The sequence below is a fragment of the Amia ocellicauda genome, chromosome 21 (assembly GCF_036373705.1).
Source record: "Amia ocellicauda isolate fAmiCal2 chromosome 21, fAmiCal2.hap1, whole genome shotgun sequence".
NCBI lineage: Eukaryota > Metazoa > Chordata > Actinopteri > Amiiformes > Amiidae > Amia > Amia ocellicauda.
The window spans coordinates 15,929,954-15,947,156 of NC_089870.1; the positions used below are offsets into that span (position 1 = coordinate 15,929,954).

The following is a 17,203-nucleotide window of genomic DNA, read 5'->3' on the forward strand; positions in this document are numbered from 1 at the left end:
ACTTGCGCAACATCGTCAAATTCCGGCCACGCTCGGCTTTTCCCGGAAGTCTCTTCTCCCCCCCAGCTGTGGATGCCGGAGCTCCGCGCAGCGCCTGCCCGCGTCCAGATCCGCGTTGGTACCGTCGTGTCCGGGCCGGCTTCCGTACAGGGGCTCGTGTGGGTCGAACCAGAACCGGAGTAAGAGCGGTAAGCACGGCGGACACGGCGGAAAACGCACATTATCTACAGGCAGCATCGGTTTCCGCCTGAAAACAAACGCGCTGACAAGTTGACAGCCTGTCAGACAGCGTTTTGCACCAGAAATCACTGAACCCGCTCCAGAACCGCAGCGGTTTCCTTATGCTTTACACATTGCATTTCATTAAGACTTGTTTGCACGTTAGAGAAAAGGCCGACTCCACCCGGGATATGTTATGTATTGTGCTAGACGTGTCTTTGAATATGTATCTTGTTTAGCTACTTTTTAAGATGAATGTTAAGACGTCGCCGGGGTGCATTACAGAGTCCCCGGATTAAACAACTATTACACGTCGATTGAACATATAAAGTGTTGCTGGTGTCCGTGGAAAGAGGCGTCAGTTCATATGATGTGATGTGAGTGGGAAGAGATTAGCCTTGGGTCTGCACTCCTCCCTTATTATGACATGTTGCAATATGTTCCTTTTTAATAAGTGGCATTCTAGTGTGTCCTTATTTACAATGCAACCACTGGCACACATGTAAACACGATTCCTTTAAGAGGGCATTGGTATTAACTTAGAAATGTTTCTGCGTCATGTGACCAAGAAGGCCAGACTGCACTGGAAAAGAAACCACTGTTGTGTAAAGTATGCATTTGCAAAGATGTGTATTATATCTCAATATCAAAACGCATCGATGTAACACATACATATAATGTCAACTATTAATTATACATTTTAATATCTGTATGCCCATTGAATGCCCATCTAAATTCTGCTTTGCAAATGGGCATCATTCTATCCAAGCTTGTTTTACTTGTATGCCCCCTTTCATAAAAACAAACCTGGCCAGATCAGTCTGCAGTCATGAATCCTTGCCCTGCACTGGGAATTCAGATCCAAATCCCCCAAGACCTACTCAGAGCAGCTAAAATAAAGCGGCGCTTTGCTGTGGAGCTCAGGTGCAGTATCACTCCAGCTGGGGCCTCCTTCCACCGGCGAGGCCTCTCTGAGCTGCTTGTCTTCGTTTCAGAGATGGAGAACCTGGAAACGAGTTCAGAACTGCAGTCGAGGCTGTCTGCCCTGTCCGTGTCCTCTTTCCCAGGAATAGCGTCCAAGAGCTGTGAGCGCAACGGACAGGAGAGGTAGCCGCTTTATTGCTTGGCTGTAGCGTAACTTACTTTTTGTTTAGCAGTGCATGTTCTTCACTTTGCCTCCGATAGCAGGAGTCCCTTTCAAAGGCTTTGGGGAGCAAGGGGGTATTGTTTGCATCTGCATTTACTAAATATGTTCTTAATTGTATTTATTGAGGGGTGGGAGGAAGGAAATCCACACACCTGATCACGAAAAAGCTAATTTATTTATTGCAAATGTGTTATTATAGTGTTTATTTATTTCTTGGCAGATTGCCCTTATCCAGGGTGACTTACAGGACATAAGAGACATATAAAAGTGCAACAATACAGTATAAAATTACAGATGTGTTCATGAATGTTTATTTTGGCATGTGCCGAATTATGTCTCCGGCAGATGGTTGAATTTCACGGTTCAGTTGAGAAAATACATTTCTTATGAAGCCTGCATTCATATTTTCTACTGTTTTTGTTGCTTGCATGTCTGGGTTTGGAAGTTTTTAATTAATTAAATAATAATAAAAAAGCAATCTCAAAAAAACAAACAAGCATGAAAAATCAGGTATTTAAATTGCTTATGATGCATATATAAATATATATAATTTAGTGGTGTATTTGTACTGAGATACTACAATATTGTTCAAATGTTTTATTATATATCACTTGTTTTTAAAATCACATAGGATCCATTTGTGGTTCTAGATATTCATCACAAATGTGCCTGAATTAATCTGCGATGGCCAAATAGTACACATGGTGTGCCGAGCCACTCACAATGACTGCTGTTTATTCATTATCTGCTCCCTATCTGTTCCCCTGAGAGGCTTCAAAGCACAGACCTTTCCCAGAAACCTAACAATGCCAGCCCCTGCCAGAGCGAAGACCTAAAGCACACAGGGGTTAAACAGCCCAGAGAGGTAAGCCTTTATGGAGTGTATATATAGTGTTACACTGATATCACCGGAGGGAAATGACAGGCATATTTGCTTTGCCAACAGGTTCTTTGAATATGCTGTTGTCCATGTTTATGTGCATTGGACAGACAAAGTATGCCCCCACGGCACTGAGTGAAGGTGATTTATGCATTTCAAGGGCTGTGGAGTTTCGGATTTAGTTTAGGAATTGATCGACTTCTAACAAGTGTTCTGGGTTATGATTATCAGGGCAGCCAGGAGTCTGATGGAGATGGTTGGACTGGGGCAGCGTCTCCTCCCTCAGCACAGAGCTCCAACGGGGGGACAACGGTCCACCCTGATGACAAGGCTTCTAGCACTGTGGTGCCCCTAACTGAGAAAGGTGAGCTCCTGTAGAATCGGCAACCCCAAATACTCCAGTCCCAGCCCCCTACACCCGCTCGAGACCACTTTAAACGTTGGCGCTGAAGACAGTGTGTGTCCCCTCCCCCCCCCCCCCACAGCTCCGATGCCGCCCCTCACGCCCCCCACCACCTGGACCTCTCTGGCCATTAAGGAGCTGAAGATGAAGATGAAGCAGGAGAAGGACAGCGTGGTGACGGTGTACCGCGGCGATGTCATGACGGTGCACGTGCCCACCATCCCCGAGGGGAAGCGGGTGTGCTGGGAGTTCGCCACGGACAACTACGACATCGGCTTCGGGATTTATTTCGACTGGACGCCGGTGACCAGCAGAGCCATCACCGTGCACATCAGCGAGTCCAGCGAGGACGAGGACGAGGAGGATGAGCTGGAAGGTCAGGGACGCTGCCTCGGTCGCCCGCAAAGTTATTGATTTGTTTATTGATTTGTCCCATTTTTCATTGCTGTCTTAACTTCTTCCTAGATCGCACAAGACCTGAAGATGAGACCAAACGTCTTTACTGATATAATTAGTGATATAATTAGTAAAGTCTGAGTTGCCAATGTTGAATGGAGGTTAAGGACCAGAGAATGCCATTAGTTTTGCTTTCATGTAGTTGTTTGCTGATAGATTCATGAGGGATTCAACATTAAATCCACGCATCTATGTCCTGCAGGTCCTGTCACTCCGGGGGACGTGGAAAAGGGGTCCAAAACGTCATCGACCTCCCACCTGGGAGAGATTCTGCCGGTGTACCGTCAAGACAGCCACTTGGTGGTACAAGGTGGGAGTCACGAATACCCCGGGGAAGGGACGTACTTACTGAAGTTCGACAACTCCTACTCCCTGTGGAGGAATAAAACTCTGTACTACAGGGTGTATTACAGTGCCTGAGGGCCCGCAAACAGACCAAAGATGGATGTTTGGACAGAAAGACTTTGACATTTCTATTTTTTATTTGTTTAAAAATATAATTATAGTGTTTATGAATAAAGATCGTCTAGGAATAGTTTCTATTTTGTTTAAATTGACCACCTTCTTGTGATAGTTTAGTGTTGTACGTGAAGGGCAAAACATGTAACGCTGGAGGTGTATTAATTTTCCTTGGAAGTGACTTTTTTAAACTGAAGAGTTCAGGTATTTCAAAGAGTTTTTATTATAAGAGTTTAAATTTAAATTGGGTTCCGAAGACGCAAGAATCCAGTGTTTGGCTGTTGTGTGTGTTCTGTGTAATGAATAAGAGATGTTCAATATCCGTGTTTATGTATTAAGAATCATTATAACATGGCTTTGGTGTTGGTCGGGGTACTTCACACTTCTATAGGAAATGCATTTCAAGTTTGCAAGCTAGACCTAAAGCCAGTACGAGGTTTTTGAAGCGCAAGGTCTGGAGTCCGGCGTCACAGTAGTAATGATGTTCCACTTTCCACTCGCTGTGTTCTGTAGTTGTCTTAGCCAGCTCTGAAGTCATCTGTTACTGTCTGCTTTATTGAGTTAGGTTATTGATGAGTTTGAACACAAAACCCCCAGTAGAAATCAAACCTTTGCTCAGGAGGCAGACGCGTTGCCTGATTCCTTTGAATGATGTGAGATGCTTCAGGACACATTCACAAACCGTCTGCTCCAGTGCTGATGTTAAAATGGCAGGAAAAAGAAAACTGATGATCATGTGCCTGCCGTATTTTTTCCAATCTTGCTATTGAGTTATCTTTAGGACCGTAAAGCACACGTCCAAACGTCAGCTCAGCCACCTCAGGGGATGAATTGTGAGCTCGCTTTGAGACAGCACATTTATTATACTTTCTGCTCAATTCTGACTATCTGCCATTTACAGACATATATCTAAAACATAGAACAGTATAGAATCCAGCCATAGGAACACAATTGGTCTGTAAAAAACATATGATATGAGATGGATGCATTTCAGATTAACTATATTCTTGACATTAAAAACCTTTTTCTTATTTTTATGTAAGACTATTGTTTGCACAAAGATTCAATATTTACTTTACCCCTGTTCTGGTATAAATTGTGGGGTTGTTTTCCAGTTTGCCAAGACATTTAAAGGCACTATCTAACGTTATATTTGGTGTAATGTAGGTTTGACTATTTTTACAAATTGTATAGAATGTCTTACTTTGTACGAAGTAATCTTTCTGTCTATTCAAAGTTCATACTTAAGGTTCTCTTCAGGTACTCTTGATATATATGAAGGACAAATATGAACTTCCATATTTGTCTCAAAGTTGTTGTGACTGATTAAGGCCAGTATGGATTTTACCTGAGATCACAAACAAATGTGGAATAGTAACATCAATATTGAGATGCATCGCCTTCTCATCTCAGTAGAAAGCTGTTTTTTGGCATGGTCAGCCCCACATATAGTGTATGTTGCTGTTGTTTAATTTAATTGCCTTTCACAATCTTTTTCTTTTTCCCCAAAGACTTCATATGTGTTATGCTGCTATATACAAAGCAAAACTTTGGTTCGTATTCATTGAACTGTAAACCTCTTCTTTACTGGGTCACATGCTTTTCTTGAAAAATCTAAATAAAGACAATCTCTTTTCCATCCTGGTTTCATTGCATACTATTTGTGTCGTCAGTGTGAATGGGTTTCAATTCAAAACAAAAGAACTTGGTTGAATAATCAGCCCCACCTCTGTGCTTGAAGTAATTTTACAACCAAGTTACTTTGTTTAAGCATTTATCTTGCATGAGAGCTGCATTTCATTGCTAGTTTTAACAGATTTCAAGAACTGTGGCATTGGAGTCTGTAATGGCTTCAGCATGTGACTGAATTACAGGCAGATAAACAATCATTATTTACCCACTCAGGCCTTCTGTGCATTCAATGCTTGCTGGTTTCACAGTATTCAATTCTATAAAAAAAATCTAATAAACCCAGACAGCTTTTTAACTTGTGACACTCTACATAGCAGGGTACGTGGAGTATATATCTAATTTTTATTATTTGAAATGTATCTGTATTGGAATCCATGCTTTTAGACTCCAGTGGTGTTTTTCTGTTTGTGATAATGTAATGATTTCTGATAAAATGCATTTGTGTTTCATAATAACGTGAAAACAAATGATTGCCCCTTTTGTTCCAGTATCAAATTGCTTGAAATTTTAAAAATCCTAGATTTGTTGGTTAAATTAACTTTGTTGGGTTGTTGAATATACAGTATCTTGAGTAGTAGCCTGCTGTTTGATAATGTTTGTAATTTATTTTCTCTCAGTATGGATGGAAGTTTTATAAGGCTTAGGTTTTCTAATGTTGGTAGTACTATATTAACTTATCAGTACGTAGGATACATTATGGTACAGAAGAGTCCTAATAACAACCATATAGCCACATCACAGCACCAGAGAGCCTTGAATTTAGTAAAGTAGTAAACTACAATCTGTATCTTTTACAATTTGAGTGTTCATTTGTGTCTCATCAGCTGACCCTAAGTGAGGTAAATGTGGGTGTTATTAAAGTGTTTACACAGGGCCTTTCTGGTTTAAATGCAATAAAGGAATACTAAAGGCACACACGTCACTGAGGTTTGCTCCTTATCACTAGAGCCATATGTACAATGCTGTAAACATCAACAGCATCTGTGTTTACAACTATTATATTGTCATAGGCTCCTCAGTACAAACTATAGAAAAATAATCACAGCCTTTATCTTATATTTTTCATTGATTCTAATCTTAAACGTTCTTATCTTAGAGGGAGATTTAATTGTGAATGCCTCAATGTATGGTTTTATTGAAACAAAACATGCTGAATCCTAATCTCGTACACTCAATATTCTTTGATTAATATGCATTAAAAAAATAATAATAATAATATTAAAATATATATATATGGGATTGACCGTTCCTTCATAGTTTGTACACCTTTTACTCGGCAAAAAACACAACAAAAATCTGACAATTGTCTTTTTTTTTTTTTTTTTTGGGGTCTTTATGTAATAAAGTAATACACATTAAATGATGTAATAATAGGTGCTGTGACTCCCATAGGTCCCCATTATAGTGAGCTGAAGTGCACGTTCCCTGCTAGAGACCCAGTCCTTCAGGACGATGCAGATGGTTTCCTCTATGATGAAAGGATTGCAGTTGTGTTGAAACTGCAGTGGGAATTCGCTCTTCCTCAGCTTGTCATTAAAACCTACAACGTGTGAAAAGTACCTCCTGTTGGAACTGAAAACCTATGTTCGTATCAAATACAAGTGGGATCATTTAAGTTATATCTGTGGTATAATAGTCATGGAAAACACCAGGGACTGTTACCAGGTAGGTAGATACATCCTACAAAGAGTGCATTCATAAAATAAATATATACACTGATTTCAGGGAGGACATAACCTTTACTAGGGGAGACAAAAGGTCTTATTAGCATCTCTAAGAATATATATCTAGGTATGTGGTATATGAATATATAATGCAGGTGTGAAGATGTCTGGATTTTCTTTATATGATTCTTGATTATTGATAATAATTAAACTAAGCAATTCTCTCCCTTTTCATTCATTACATTGTGAAAACTCTGACGAGGTGTAGACTCTTAGTTTCAGGTGTACTTGGCTTATTAGTGAAATGTTATTTTAAGATTATTCCACTTAAAATTGTATATATTGAGGAAACGTCGCTTTAATGAAACGTCCTCCGCTGACGCAGCCGCACGCACGCTTAATTAGTGCGGGTTGATTGGTGACGTCATTGAGCATGCGTGTTTTTAATAAAAGGTTTACAGGCCCGGCGCTTACGATATAACATATGAAGTTGGGGACAATAAATGAAATGGGGAAGGTTTCTTTTTACACAATGTGGTCCCTACGAGACGCCCCCCGACAGTTGACCAGGTAGTAACACCGCGTTTGACGATTTTGTTTGGCGTTGCATGGCAGTCAAAACAGAGGGACGTAAATGGCCTGTGTGCAACGTGTGTGTAATTAACTAAAAAAAAAACTTTACCTCCAGGTTTACAGTCATATGTGCTAACCTGTTCAAAATTATGGATTACTTAATGAAAACCGTTTTTGGTGGCGTTCTTGTAGCGCAGATATGCTCAGTTCTGCGCAGATCTGCAGAATCCCAACGATCCCATTGGTTGAGCAGCGCAGACGCCCATGTCGGCCTACTTGTTCTTATGAGATAACGGGAAATAGTGACACTTTGCATTGCTTTGCACGACTCTTGGTTTATTATCGCCCCATAGTGAACCCAACCGCCTGTGCTACCGGGCGCAGGTACCTCTGCCATTGCCGGAGCAGCTGGTCGTGTTCAGCCTGGGCGACTGGAGGTCCTATTCCAGCGACACGGTCATCATGGTGGACGTGCTGGTGGGTCCAGATGTGAAGTGCCAACATCTCGGAACTCTTTCCTCTCAAAGAAGGTGAGCAATGTTTAGGTTTAGCATTCATTCAATCACATCCATCATTAAGACTGGGCCTGCAATTGGATGTATGGTCATGGGAAAGGCGTGTGTATGGTGTGAGAGGTGTGTACAGAAATGTCATGTGTTTACATTGTGTGTGAAGGTGCCTGGTTTGGGAGGGAGACTGGCGGTCGGACCTCCTCTCAGCGGCCGTGGAGAGGGCTGAACTAGGGCTGTTTGGGAAGATTGTGCTCACTCCTGCGGTGGTGTGTCAGGTGAATACATTCATTCCACCCTGTCCCTACTCCACTGCACATAAACTATAGATGCTAAACAAGTACAGCACTGAAGAAGAAGGACACGCACACAAATAAAGTTAAATAAGTAACTCAAGCCATGTATATTGCATAATGGTGTCTTAGTCCAGTGGTTCTTGAACCTGGTCCTGATTTGCTGAAACTGTCCTGCTGGTTTTTGTTCCAGACAAGCTCTTTTACTGCTTATTTGCACGACTAATTCGCTTAAATTGACTTTTTTTAAATGGCCCTAGATACAAAAAGCTGGAGAACCCAAGTTTGCTTATTATATTTGAAATCCCCAGCTGTTCATAATGATGGAAAAAGCTCTTGGAAGGCAAATGTATTCGTTGAATAAGTCAGTCATTCAGCGCTCGGTTGGAACAAAAGTGGGCCCCCAGGAAGAGGACTGAGAAGCGCAGGCTTGGTCGGAAAAGGACGTCTGAATCCTGCATGGTTTCTCAAACAGGTTAAAGCCGGCTTTACAAGCAGCACTCCGGTGTCATCACGGAAACGCACGCGGTCGGATTGGCAGTCTGGCACGCAGCAGGTGGAGACCTTCCCTGGCCAGCTCTGTGGAGGAGGCAAGCAGCTGGTGAGCGCGGCTGCACGTGGCACTAAAAGGCCAGACTGTGAGTGATCAGTACGGGCTGGACATACATCTGACGAGAACAAGTTGGCTTCTGTGTTGCTCTGGCAACTCCATTGTGGTCCTCGCCCTGTCTTTATTCATGCGGCTTTTTGTCCTCATGTTTACCTTTTTCTTCAAAACATTATGCAAGAATCGACTGCCTAATTTAATGTAGCATGAGATGAACTAAGGGTAGAATCAGCAGAAGACCTGGGATGAAAAACAAAAAAAAAAAGAACATAGATCGTCAACAAGAAAAGGGTGGAAACTGAAATTTGAGTGGTATGGTATGGTTTGATATATGAATGTCTTTCACTTAGTAGAATCTGCTATCAAATGCATAAACATTTTTCCTACCAGGTGAGGACACCTGACCACCCAGGCTGGGAGAAGAGCAGAAGCCACAGCACGAGCTCCGTAGAGCTGAGCGGCACGTACAACTTAACCAGAGACTATACTCCACACAAAAAGCCACGTCTGATGCCAGTGGTAGGATGTCATTAGGAAAACCATGCAATACAGAGCTAGGCAAATGGAGCTGCTCGCTGAACTGGTGTTATTTATATATTTGAACCATATAGGAGAAATGCACAGCCTTGGAGAAGAGGAGGTTCCTGATCTTGAGTTCGGGAGACCTCGGCAGGTCCCACAATTCCACTCGGGACTTGGGGAAGAACTGTGGTTTGTTGTCAGGGTTGAAAACCAGGACGAGGAACATGGGCAGAGCAGGTTAATATTACATCACACCCTTACAGGGACACTTCGTCTGGTCCCCGGTGTTCATGAGGCAGCTTTTATTCAGCTTAATCCCACAACGCTTCTTAATAAATAAGTTTGCGAAAGAAATAAGTTTTGATTTTAGATCATGTATAGTTTATGTGCAGTAAAAAGAAAAACATCTATAACCGTTGTATACTCTCACACCAGAGCAAAAGGGGAGAGAGTTTTATAGTATTTTTTGTTTTCTTAGTTTTTATTTCTCTCTCTTGTTCCAGTGCGTCCCAGGCCACGCTGGTGTCATGCCATGTGCCTCAGTGACCCCGAGACTGCAGTCATGATTGGAGGAGAGGCAACAGAGCAGACGCACTGCACGGACTCCCTCTGGAAGCTCGAGATTGGTGAGTGAGGAACGTCGGGAGTCCCCTATAGAAGGGGGAGTTGATCAGATTGTGAGGTCTGTTCCCTAACCTCCTGTATTTGGTTACAGATGATGACTTCTGGTTTCCCATGGATTGCTCCAGCTCGGGCCCCATCCCACTCTGCTCTCGGGGTCACTCTGCCACCTACGACCCCGAGTCCAAGACCGTGTACGTCTATGGTGGCATGAAAGACGGCCGGCGCTACAGTGACATCTACATCCTGAACACTTTGACATGGAAATGGTCACACGTGGCTGTGAGTTTCTCAGAATGTGCTTCGGTATTTTCGCTAAACCCTAGCTGGTGTGAATTGCATGATTTTGCAGCTCTAACTTCTTGTGAATCCCCCAGTGTTCAAAAATGGGCTTGATTGTAAGTGATTCAATCTTCTGCTTTAGTAACTTGCAGACTATAGTCACTAATTGAAGCACATCCCTGGCAGGCAAGAGGCCTCGTCCCCACCCTGGCTTACCACACTGCAACCATCTATAAGAAGGAGCTGCTGGTGTTTGGTGGCGTCTGCCCCAGCCGCACCCCTGAAGGCAAGGCCTGCAGCAATGCGCTGTTCATCTTCAACCCGGAGTACGAGCTCTGGTACCAGCCCATCGTGGAGGGAGACAAGCCCCAGCCCAGATTCGGGTCAGTGTCTTGTGAAAGTTGTTGTAGAGCAGGAGGCGTAACCTTGTAGTGACTTTTTTTTTTCCTGTCAATACAACAGGCACTCTGCCACCCTGTTGATGAACAAACTGCTTATTTTTGGTGGGAAAAAGACTCCGACCTATCTGAATGACCTCTGTATAATGGATCTGGGTAATACAATATATACATTTGACTTTGATTAATATTCTGTATGTTTTGAAATCTATGGGGGGTTTCTTTCTTAAATGGCTTTACTTTGATCTGATTTTTGTAAATCGTTATCTAGGTGTGATTATGTTCTACCTTCCTGTGGTTAAGTCTGTTACAGGAAACTGCTTTTTGTTGAAATCAGCCCTTTTTAATCCGCACTTAAAAATCAGAAGAGAACTGTTCTAACTTTTTTTTCCCCTCTTTTCTTCTCCCCATTCCAGGGTACATGGAGTATTCGGCTGTGAAGTACGCGAACACGCCTCCACTGCCGCGGGGGTGAGATTGGGCGCGTTTCTCTGTGCTGCAGTGAATCAACGGAGGGGAAAAGTGTTCTTCAGAGAAAAAACATTTGTTTCATTGACTTATGTACATAATGGGAGAGACTAGAAAGCATATGCTGCAAAAATAAGCACAGAAAAGCACAGTTCTAATCAGATGGGCATTGTACTGAGCCTGTTGTTGTTTCCTCCTAAATGTCAGTTTCCACGCTGCTGTACCGGTCTCTGATAAGAAAATGCTGATAAGTGGTGGCTGTAGTGCCATTGGGGCCCTCCAGGACATTTTCTTCTTTAATCTGGGTAAGTAATCGAAATAATTGACCTGCTAGTGCAATTGTTCAAATGTCTGCTTTTATTTGCCTAGAATTGTCTGCTTCAGTTTGACAAGTGCTTGTGGGACAGCACTTAGGTTAAATGATTCAGAATCAAAACTCTCAATCAGCATTTATTTGGAGAGTCTGCTGCCTGACACACCCAACTAACCAGTGTTTGGGATGATAATATTGGGTGTTTTTCGATTCTTTTTCGATCCGTTTAGTTTAGTCTTTTAATTTGTACCTAACTAGGATGATCGGTGAATCGGTAAACCAATGAGGCACTGAACTTTATATTGGGTCACACACTGCAAGACTGTTTGACTGTATTGACAGAAGGCTGACCGTTATTACCCCCTTCCTCACAGAAAGCAGCTCGTGGAGTGAGCTGTTGTGCCCGGCGCTGTGTGCGAAGCCCCGAGCAGGCCACAGCATGATCAACCTGGTGTGTCCGCGCCTCACCGACACCGACAAACAGAAGCAGGCTGACACCAGTGTCTGCACCATTCTGATATTCGGTGGCTCGGACTGCACCGGCACCTTCTACAACGACACGGTCCGATCCACCGTGGAGACCGGAGAGGGCAGAACAAAGCGGCTATGATAGGGGCAAGTGTATATCGTCAGTAGTGCAGCATTAAACTAGTGTGTTTAAGCATATATTTTTAAACTGAGGGGAGGGAGAGGGGCTGTTATGGGAGAGTCTACCTATTATTCTTAGACTAGGAGTTTTGAGGTTGTAAGTCCAATTAGTATTGATACCTTGGAGAAGAGAGCACTTAAGAATTAATACACGGGATAATTAGCAATAAATGGTATGTTAGCTTTTTTATATATATAATATATATTTTCCTTACTCCTCATATATATATATATTTTTTTTTATTTTTGTGGTTGATACTGAATGGGTTCCAAGCACTCAATATTGTCGCTTCCCTGTAAAGTAATTTTCATCTCGCTTGTCTTGTAGTGGGGATCCCAAGTGAAATTCATAACCTTAATATGAGGTTTCCGCTAATTATTGCTTCCTATGAATCCGAATTCAAAAACATTTCTGGAAATGTGCATATTTAGTGTCCAATCATTAATGCATTGGCTACTAATTTTATCTACTTGCACCTTTTAAATCACTTTGAATGTTTTGTTTGTTTTTAGTACAATGAATGAGAACCATTAAATTAATGACTTTTGTAGCCTTGATAGTATTAGATGTACTTCATGTTAAGCAATTAAGTACATAACTAGTTATGAATTCACATACATGAAGTAGGCATACACTTTGTATAATATTGGACATATGAATACTACATTTTAATGCTCATTAACTACCAGTGGGTTCGATCAGTCTTTAAAGACACAATGCATCCGTGACGGAACAGACCAACTAATTACAAGATAAAAATTGAAATGTCATGTGATTAAAGATACTTAGACCTCAAAAGGTCTGCTGCCTTCCACTGAGAATGGACAAGCTTATTGTGTGTGCTAGAGAGGTTACAGCTCCCCCTGAGCCTGAAGTACACCATGACAATTAACAAGACTTGTCAATGGATTTGTTTTAGCCATCAACACTTTTTTTTTTTTTGTATAATAAATCGTGTTTTGACGTTACATCGTGGTGTTCTTTTTCCAAGTCAAAGATCACAATGGAATGATCAAGTACTTCAAGGAATGCTTTGGCCGTGTTCAATCAATACAGTTTAATAACGAGCGGTTTTCAGCATCCAAAACTGAGCTTCAGAATGCAAAAATACACAACAACAGTCTGAGCTTCCAGGATATCTGCCGAGGAAGCTCTTTAAACACTCGCGCAGCTGTACAGGGCTGTGCGCTCTTCCATCTTCACTCTGTCGGGTGGGCTGGTCTATGTGCGCAGCTCTGCCGGTGTGTCTGGCTGACGGGAAGGGTGACTCTCTCTGAATGCTTCAATCTCCACCAATGTTTTGTTTATCCTCTTTATTGTTGGGAATGGAGCCAGGTCGACCTTAAACCTGAATGATGCATCACAGGGTGGGTCAGAGGAGGGTTAATTCCACCGCAGTGGTAAGCTGACACAGTCGAGGGACATTTCTCTCTTACGGGATCTAAGCTCTTACAGATTGCTTCACCCATGTTGATTAGTGCTAGTCTTGGACTACTGTTTTTTAAATAACATTGGGGGGGGGTGCAGGATTAGTGCTAATCTGAGCCTGTGACATTAACTCATACATATTATATTTGTAATAGCCAAGGTATTTACCATCTATTGTTATCTATTGCAACACACTGACTAAGTGTGGCCTTACCTGTTTGCATTATAAACTTGGGGTACCAGGCAGATGTCAGCCATTGAGATCTACAAAACAAAAAGAAGCCATTATTAAGAACTGAATCACCGTTGGTGCACTAAAGACATACTGTGCAGTGTTCTTGTTAAATATTAAGCTCCCTTACCTTGTTTGAGTAGAAAGTTCATATTTCCAAATTGACCATACTCCAAAATCCTGACCCGATGCGGAGAGTTTAAATCAAAACATAGACTTGCCCTCCAGACATAAACTGAATATGTGATGGAGAGTTTTCTATTTGGCAAAGAAAAAGCTTCAATCAAGTGAGACGTTTGGATTTTAAAAATGTGGTGGGGAAAAGTCTAGAGGTAATGCATGCCAATGTTCAGATCACACTGAAATCTGATGCCTTCTGATCATTACAATACCTTTATTTAGACAGGCTATTGGACACTTATGTCTGCTGTTTTCATAGTTTTTACTTTACCTCATCACTGACACAGTACTTTCCAGCAGTCTGCTTCAGGATATTTTCAAGAGCTGGAGAAAAATAATAGCCCTCTTTAGTACAGGTGAATTAAAAGCAGCATCTGGTTTCACTCATTTTGGAATATTTATACAAAGCAAGATACCCATAGAGAAATGCTTTAATGCAGCACAACGCACTGAAATATATATACCATTACGCGCTCACTTGCTCATTACAAAGGGGGCTTTATATTCTATAAAAGTAATAATAATCTGTGAATGTATTGGGTAGGGTATGCATTTGTTTTTGGTACAACTTTTGTTTGAAGTTTCATCATCTTTCCTGACAAATAAAAAACAGCACAGACAGCAGTGAGACTAATAGGGCAACACGTCCTGTTATGGTGCAATACAATCATTTGCTGACACACCTTCAAAGCCTCGGCTGATGAAGTGCTGTGCCCATTCCGCTTTCTCATTCCCAATTTTCTGTAGGACATACAGGTTCTGCAAAGAGAGAAAGAGGTCTTGCATCATATTACACTCAATTAACTAACCGTTTGGACCTTTTCCATGATATTAAAATAAGAGCAGTTTGGACAGAACAAGAAACCAAGGGGGCAGTGATGATAAAGTTAGGCAATCGTTTTTCAACTATGGGGTCTTTGGTGCGAAGCGTGAACGTATCCTGGCAGGGCAAGTGGGTGCGGTTTGGGCTACCTGGAGGGGCTGGATGCCTGCAGCGATGTGGTCGCAGATCATGCGAACCTGGGCGCGCTTCTGAGGGTCAGCTGGGAGCAGATGGGGTCCAGGTCTGGTCTCTTCCAGGTACTGGATTATTGCCAGCTGAGGATGATGGGAAAACATGATGAAGAACCTGGTGTGTACTAATATACACCTACATGTATACTACCACAAAACCACTTTAATTGGATTTCCTTCTTATCCTGTGAGCGTGTAGTATTTCCTGTCTGTTTGAGAATGTCCTTCATTGTAGTTTTCATACACAGATCATGTTTTATAATGTTTCTTGTATGTCAAAAGGAGGTTACATTTCATTTGAATGCTATGCTTAAGCTATTTGCATGTCATTTGCAAGATACTGATATCTGATTTAAAGTTAAATAAATCTAGTTTGGAAAGATACTGGTGACCAAGAGGAATATGTCAGACATTAACCACCCGAATTGATGCAGGAGCTGAACCTCTGATTTATGACTCACAGACTGAGAGAGTGTGATGCCATCAATGCTGACTGCTGGTACTTGCTGCATGGGGTTTAGTGTCTTGTATTGCTCCGTTAACTGAAGTGAGACAAAAAAAAACCTATATTAGACTGTCGTGTCCAGAGAATATTTCTCAAGAGTCAGTTGTACTTTGGTTTTGTGGTTTATTGGTCATGGATCACTTAGTTTTGTGATCAGTCTTCAGTTGTATTTTCTATCGGATACAAGTCATACTGGGAGTCAGTCATCTCATATTTGGAGTCAGTTGTCACATTAATTTAGTATCAGAATTGGTTGTCTTATTAATTAAAACCAAACTTGTTTTCATCACCGATTCCATTCAAAACCTGTAAACGGATGTATTCCTTTTACACATTTACTAATCCTACAGTGGAAATAGTCACCAAGATGAATTAATCAACTTCTTTCATAGGTAAAAAGAAAAAAAAATGTCAAAATGTGGTTTGGGACAACAACAGTGTCTCTCTTTAAACAAGGTAGTGAGTTTACCTGCTGACCTCCATCCTTAATAAGATTCACTGGCACTTGGTCATATGCGATACCTTTTAGTGCAAAAGCTGAGGAGTGCAACAGAAACACAAGTCACTCTTCACACATTTTCCATCAAAACACAAATGTACCTTGCATTTAATAGATACGGACCAAGTTTGAAATGTAGTTTTTTTTTTTTTCTAAGCATAAACTAAAGCGTTTTTGTTTGTTTTGCTTCTAATAACTCACCAATTCTAACTCTCCAAGAACAGGAACTCCTGAAATATCCGTAGAGCACAGGCTGCAAGACAAGTATTTACATGCATCATCATTAAAGGCTATATTCAAACGTTACTTGTATCCAGTATGAATGAACAAAACCTCACCTTGGTCTGAGTGGCCATTGTAGTCAGTGATAACGGGGTTTTGGAAATGTGCAGTTAACAGTTAAGGGGATCTGGTATTAGTTAACTTTTTTCTCTGGCAACCAATCAGGTTCGTCCTCAAATATCCTCCTCTTGGATGTCTGCATACCAGCATGACTCAGCACACATGAACGAAGAGGAATATCACTGGCTGTGTGGTCTCATAATGGTGCAATTGACCAATGCTCAGTGATCGGGATAATGATGCACAGACTCATACAGATTCTTACAAAGCTTCAAAATGGAAACTATTGATTTGTATCTATAACACGCGTTTTAATAGCATCTGATCAGTATTGTATTCCCGCCACGCCCACACAAAAATGTGCAACAGTGTTTAAAATGAAACATGCAAATGGATACTTCTCCACTGTATACGAGACAATAGACATGGACACTTTTTGGGGAGGGTTGCTTCATTTCTATTCGATATGTTTCTGTCTGGCGAGTGTGCGTACTATATATATCTTTTATATCCCACATCGTGTAGCACAATGTATTGCAAATGACAAACAAGCGCATAGTCCAGATTAGGCATAGCCCTCATCTCCACATTAACTGTAAATGCTCCCCTGAGATCACGAAGCTCATTGGTTCTATCTGATACAATAATCCTCATATGGAAAGAGTTGAGTGGCCTAAATGGCGTATTTATGTTTTCCAAGTGCTTTACCTTCAGAGTTGCACTCATTTTCCGCTGCCATCGATTCGTGTGCGTGTCCTTTAAATGACCAAACCCCGCCCACAGCGAGGCGATGACGCCCGAACCAGAACGCGTTCGGGAATTGTAGTCCGTTCGCTCTTCCCGTTCCA

The 17,203-nt window shown here is 41.8% G+C and overlaps 3 protein-coding genes across 5 annotated transcripts; 2 read left to right on the plus strand and 1 right to left on the minus strand.

Annotated features, from left to right (window-relative positions):
• Positions 1–28: 28 nt before the first annotated feature.
• tmed8 (transmembrane p24 trafficking protein 8) lies at positions 29–5,203 on the plus strand. Of its 2 annotated transcripts, none has more exons than XM_066694400.1 (6): positions 29–188; positions 1,215–1,326; positions 2,138–2,231; positions 2,478–2,610; positions 2,732–3,025; positions 3,308–5,203. In XM_066694400.1, exons 2-6 carry the CDS (start codon positions 1,217–1,219, stop codon positions 3,523–3,525), a joined length of 849 nt encoding a protein of 282 aa, XP_066550497.1. In that variant the 5' UTR covers positions 29–188; positions 1,215–1,216; the 3' UTR covers positions 3,526–5,203. The 2 variants fall into 2 exon arrangements, with proteins under 2 accessions (XP_066550497.1, XP_066550498.1); XM_066694401.1 differs by lacking the exon at positions 29–188 and adding an exon at positions 460–596 and having other exon boundaries at positions 1,217–1,326.
• Positions 5,204–7,415: 2,212 nt separating this feature from the next.
• Positions 7,416–13,123, plus strand: LOC136717077 (uncharacterized). Its single transcript, XM_066694545.1, has 13 exons — positions 7,416–7,490; positions 7,847–8,023; positions 8,169–8,280; positions 8,771–8,896; positions 9,293–9,421; positions 9,514–9,661; positions 9,928–10,050; positions 10,140–10,327; positions 10,514–10,710; positions 10,790–10,881; positions 11,142–11,196; positions 11,401–11,498; positions 11,881–13,123. The coding sequence occupies exons 1-13, from the start codon at positions 7,429–7,431 to the stop codon at positions 12,114–12,116; spliced, it is 1,743 nt and encodes a 580-aa protein (XP_066550642.1). The 5' UTR covers positions 7,416–7,428; the 3' UTR covers positions 12,117–13,123.
• A 64-nt stretch (positions 13,124–13,187) lies between these two features.
• gstz1 (glutathione S-transferase zeta 1) lies at positions 13,188–17,190 on the minus strand. 2 transcript variants are annotated; one of them, XM_066694546.1, is made up of 9 exons: positions 17,064–17,190; positions 16,215–16,266; positions 15,984–16,051; positions 15,471–15,551; positions 14,968–15,093; positions 14,679–14,754; positions 14,267–14,319; positions 13,798–13,847; positions 13,188–13,503 (listed from the first exon to the last, which is right to left on the minus strand). In XM_066694546.1, exons 1-9 carry the CDS (start codon positions 17,079–17,081, stop codon positions 13,377–13,379), a joined length of 651 nt encoding a protein of 216 aa, XP_066550643.1. In that variant the 5' UTR covers positions 17,082–17,190; the 3' UTR covers positions 13,188–13,376. The 2 variants fall into 2 exon arrangements, with proteins under 2 accessions (XP_066550643.1, XP_066550644.1); XM_066694547.1 differs by lacking the exon at positions 17,064–17,190 and adding an exon at positions 16,352–16,781.
• Positions 17,191–17,203: the final 13 nt, after the last annotated feature.

Bases quoted from the DNA above. Each gene is read 5' to 3' on its own strand.
- tmed8 (XM_066694400.1), top strand. From the start codon at position 1,217: ATGGAGAACCTGGAAACGAGTTCAGAACTGCAGTCGAGGCTGTCTGCC. The intron at 1,327-2,137 runs GTAGCCGCTTTA...TTCCCCTGAGAG, and splicing joins GAGCGCAACGGACAGGAGAG to GCTTCAAAGCACAGACCTTT. The intron at 2,232-2,477 runs GTAAGCCTTTAT...TATGATTATCAG, and splicing joins GGGTTAAACAGCCCAGAGAG to GGCAGCCAGGAGTCTGATGG.
- LOC136717077 (XM_066694545.1), top strand. From the start codon at position 7,429: ATGGGGAAGGTTTCTTTTTACACAATGTGGTCCCTACGAGACGCCCCC. The intron at 10,051-10,139 runs GTGAGTGAGGAA...ATTTGGTTACAG, and splicing joins CCTCTGGAAGCTCGAGATTG to ATGATGACTTCTGGTTTCCC. The intron at 10,882-11,141 runs GTAATACAATAT...TCCCCATTCCAG, and splicing joins CCTCTGTATAATGGATCTGG to GGTACATGGAGTATTCGGCT.
- gstz1 (XM_066694546.1), bottom strand. The intron at 15,552-15,983 runs GTAAACTCACTA...GTCTCACTTCAG, and splicing joins TTAAGGATGGAGGTCAGCAG to TTAACGGAGCAATACAAGAC. The intron at 13,504-13,797 runs GTAAGGCCACAC...TGCATCATTCAG, and splicing joins CAAGTTTATAATGCAAACAG to GTTTAAGGTCGACCTGGCTC.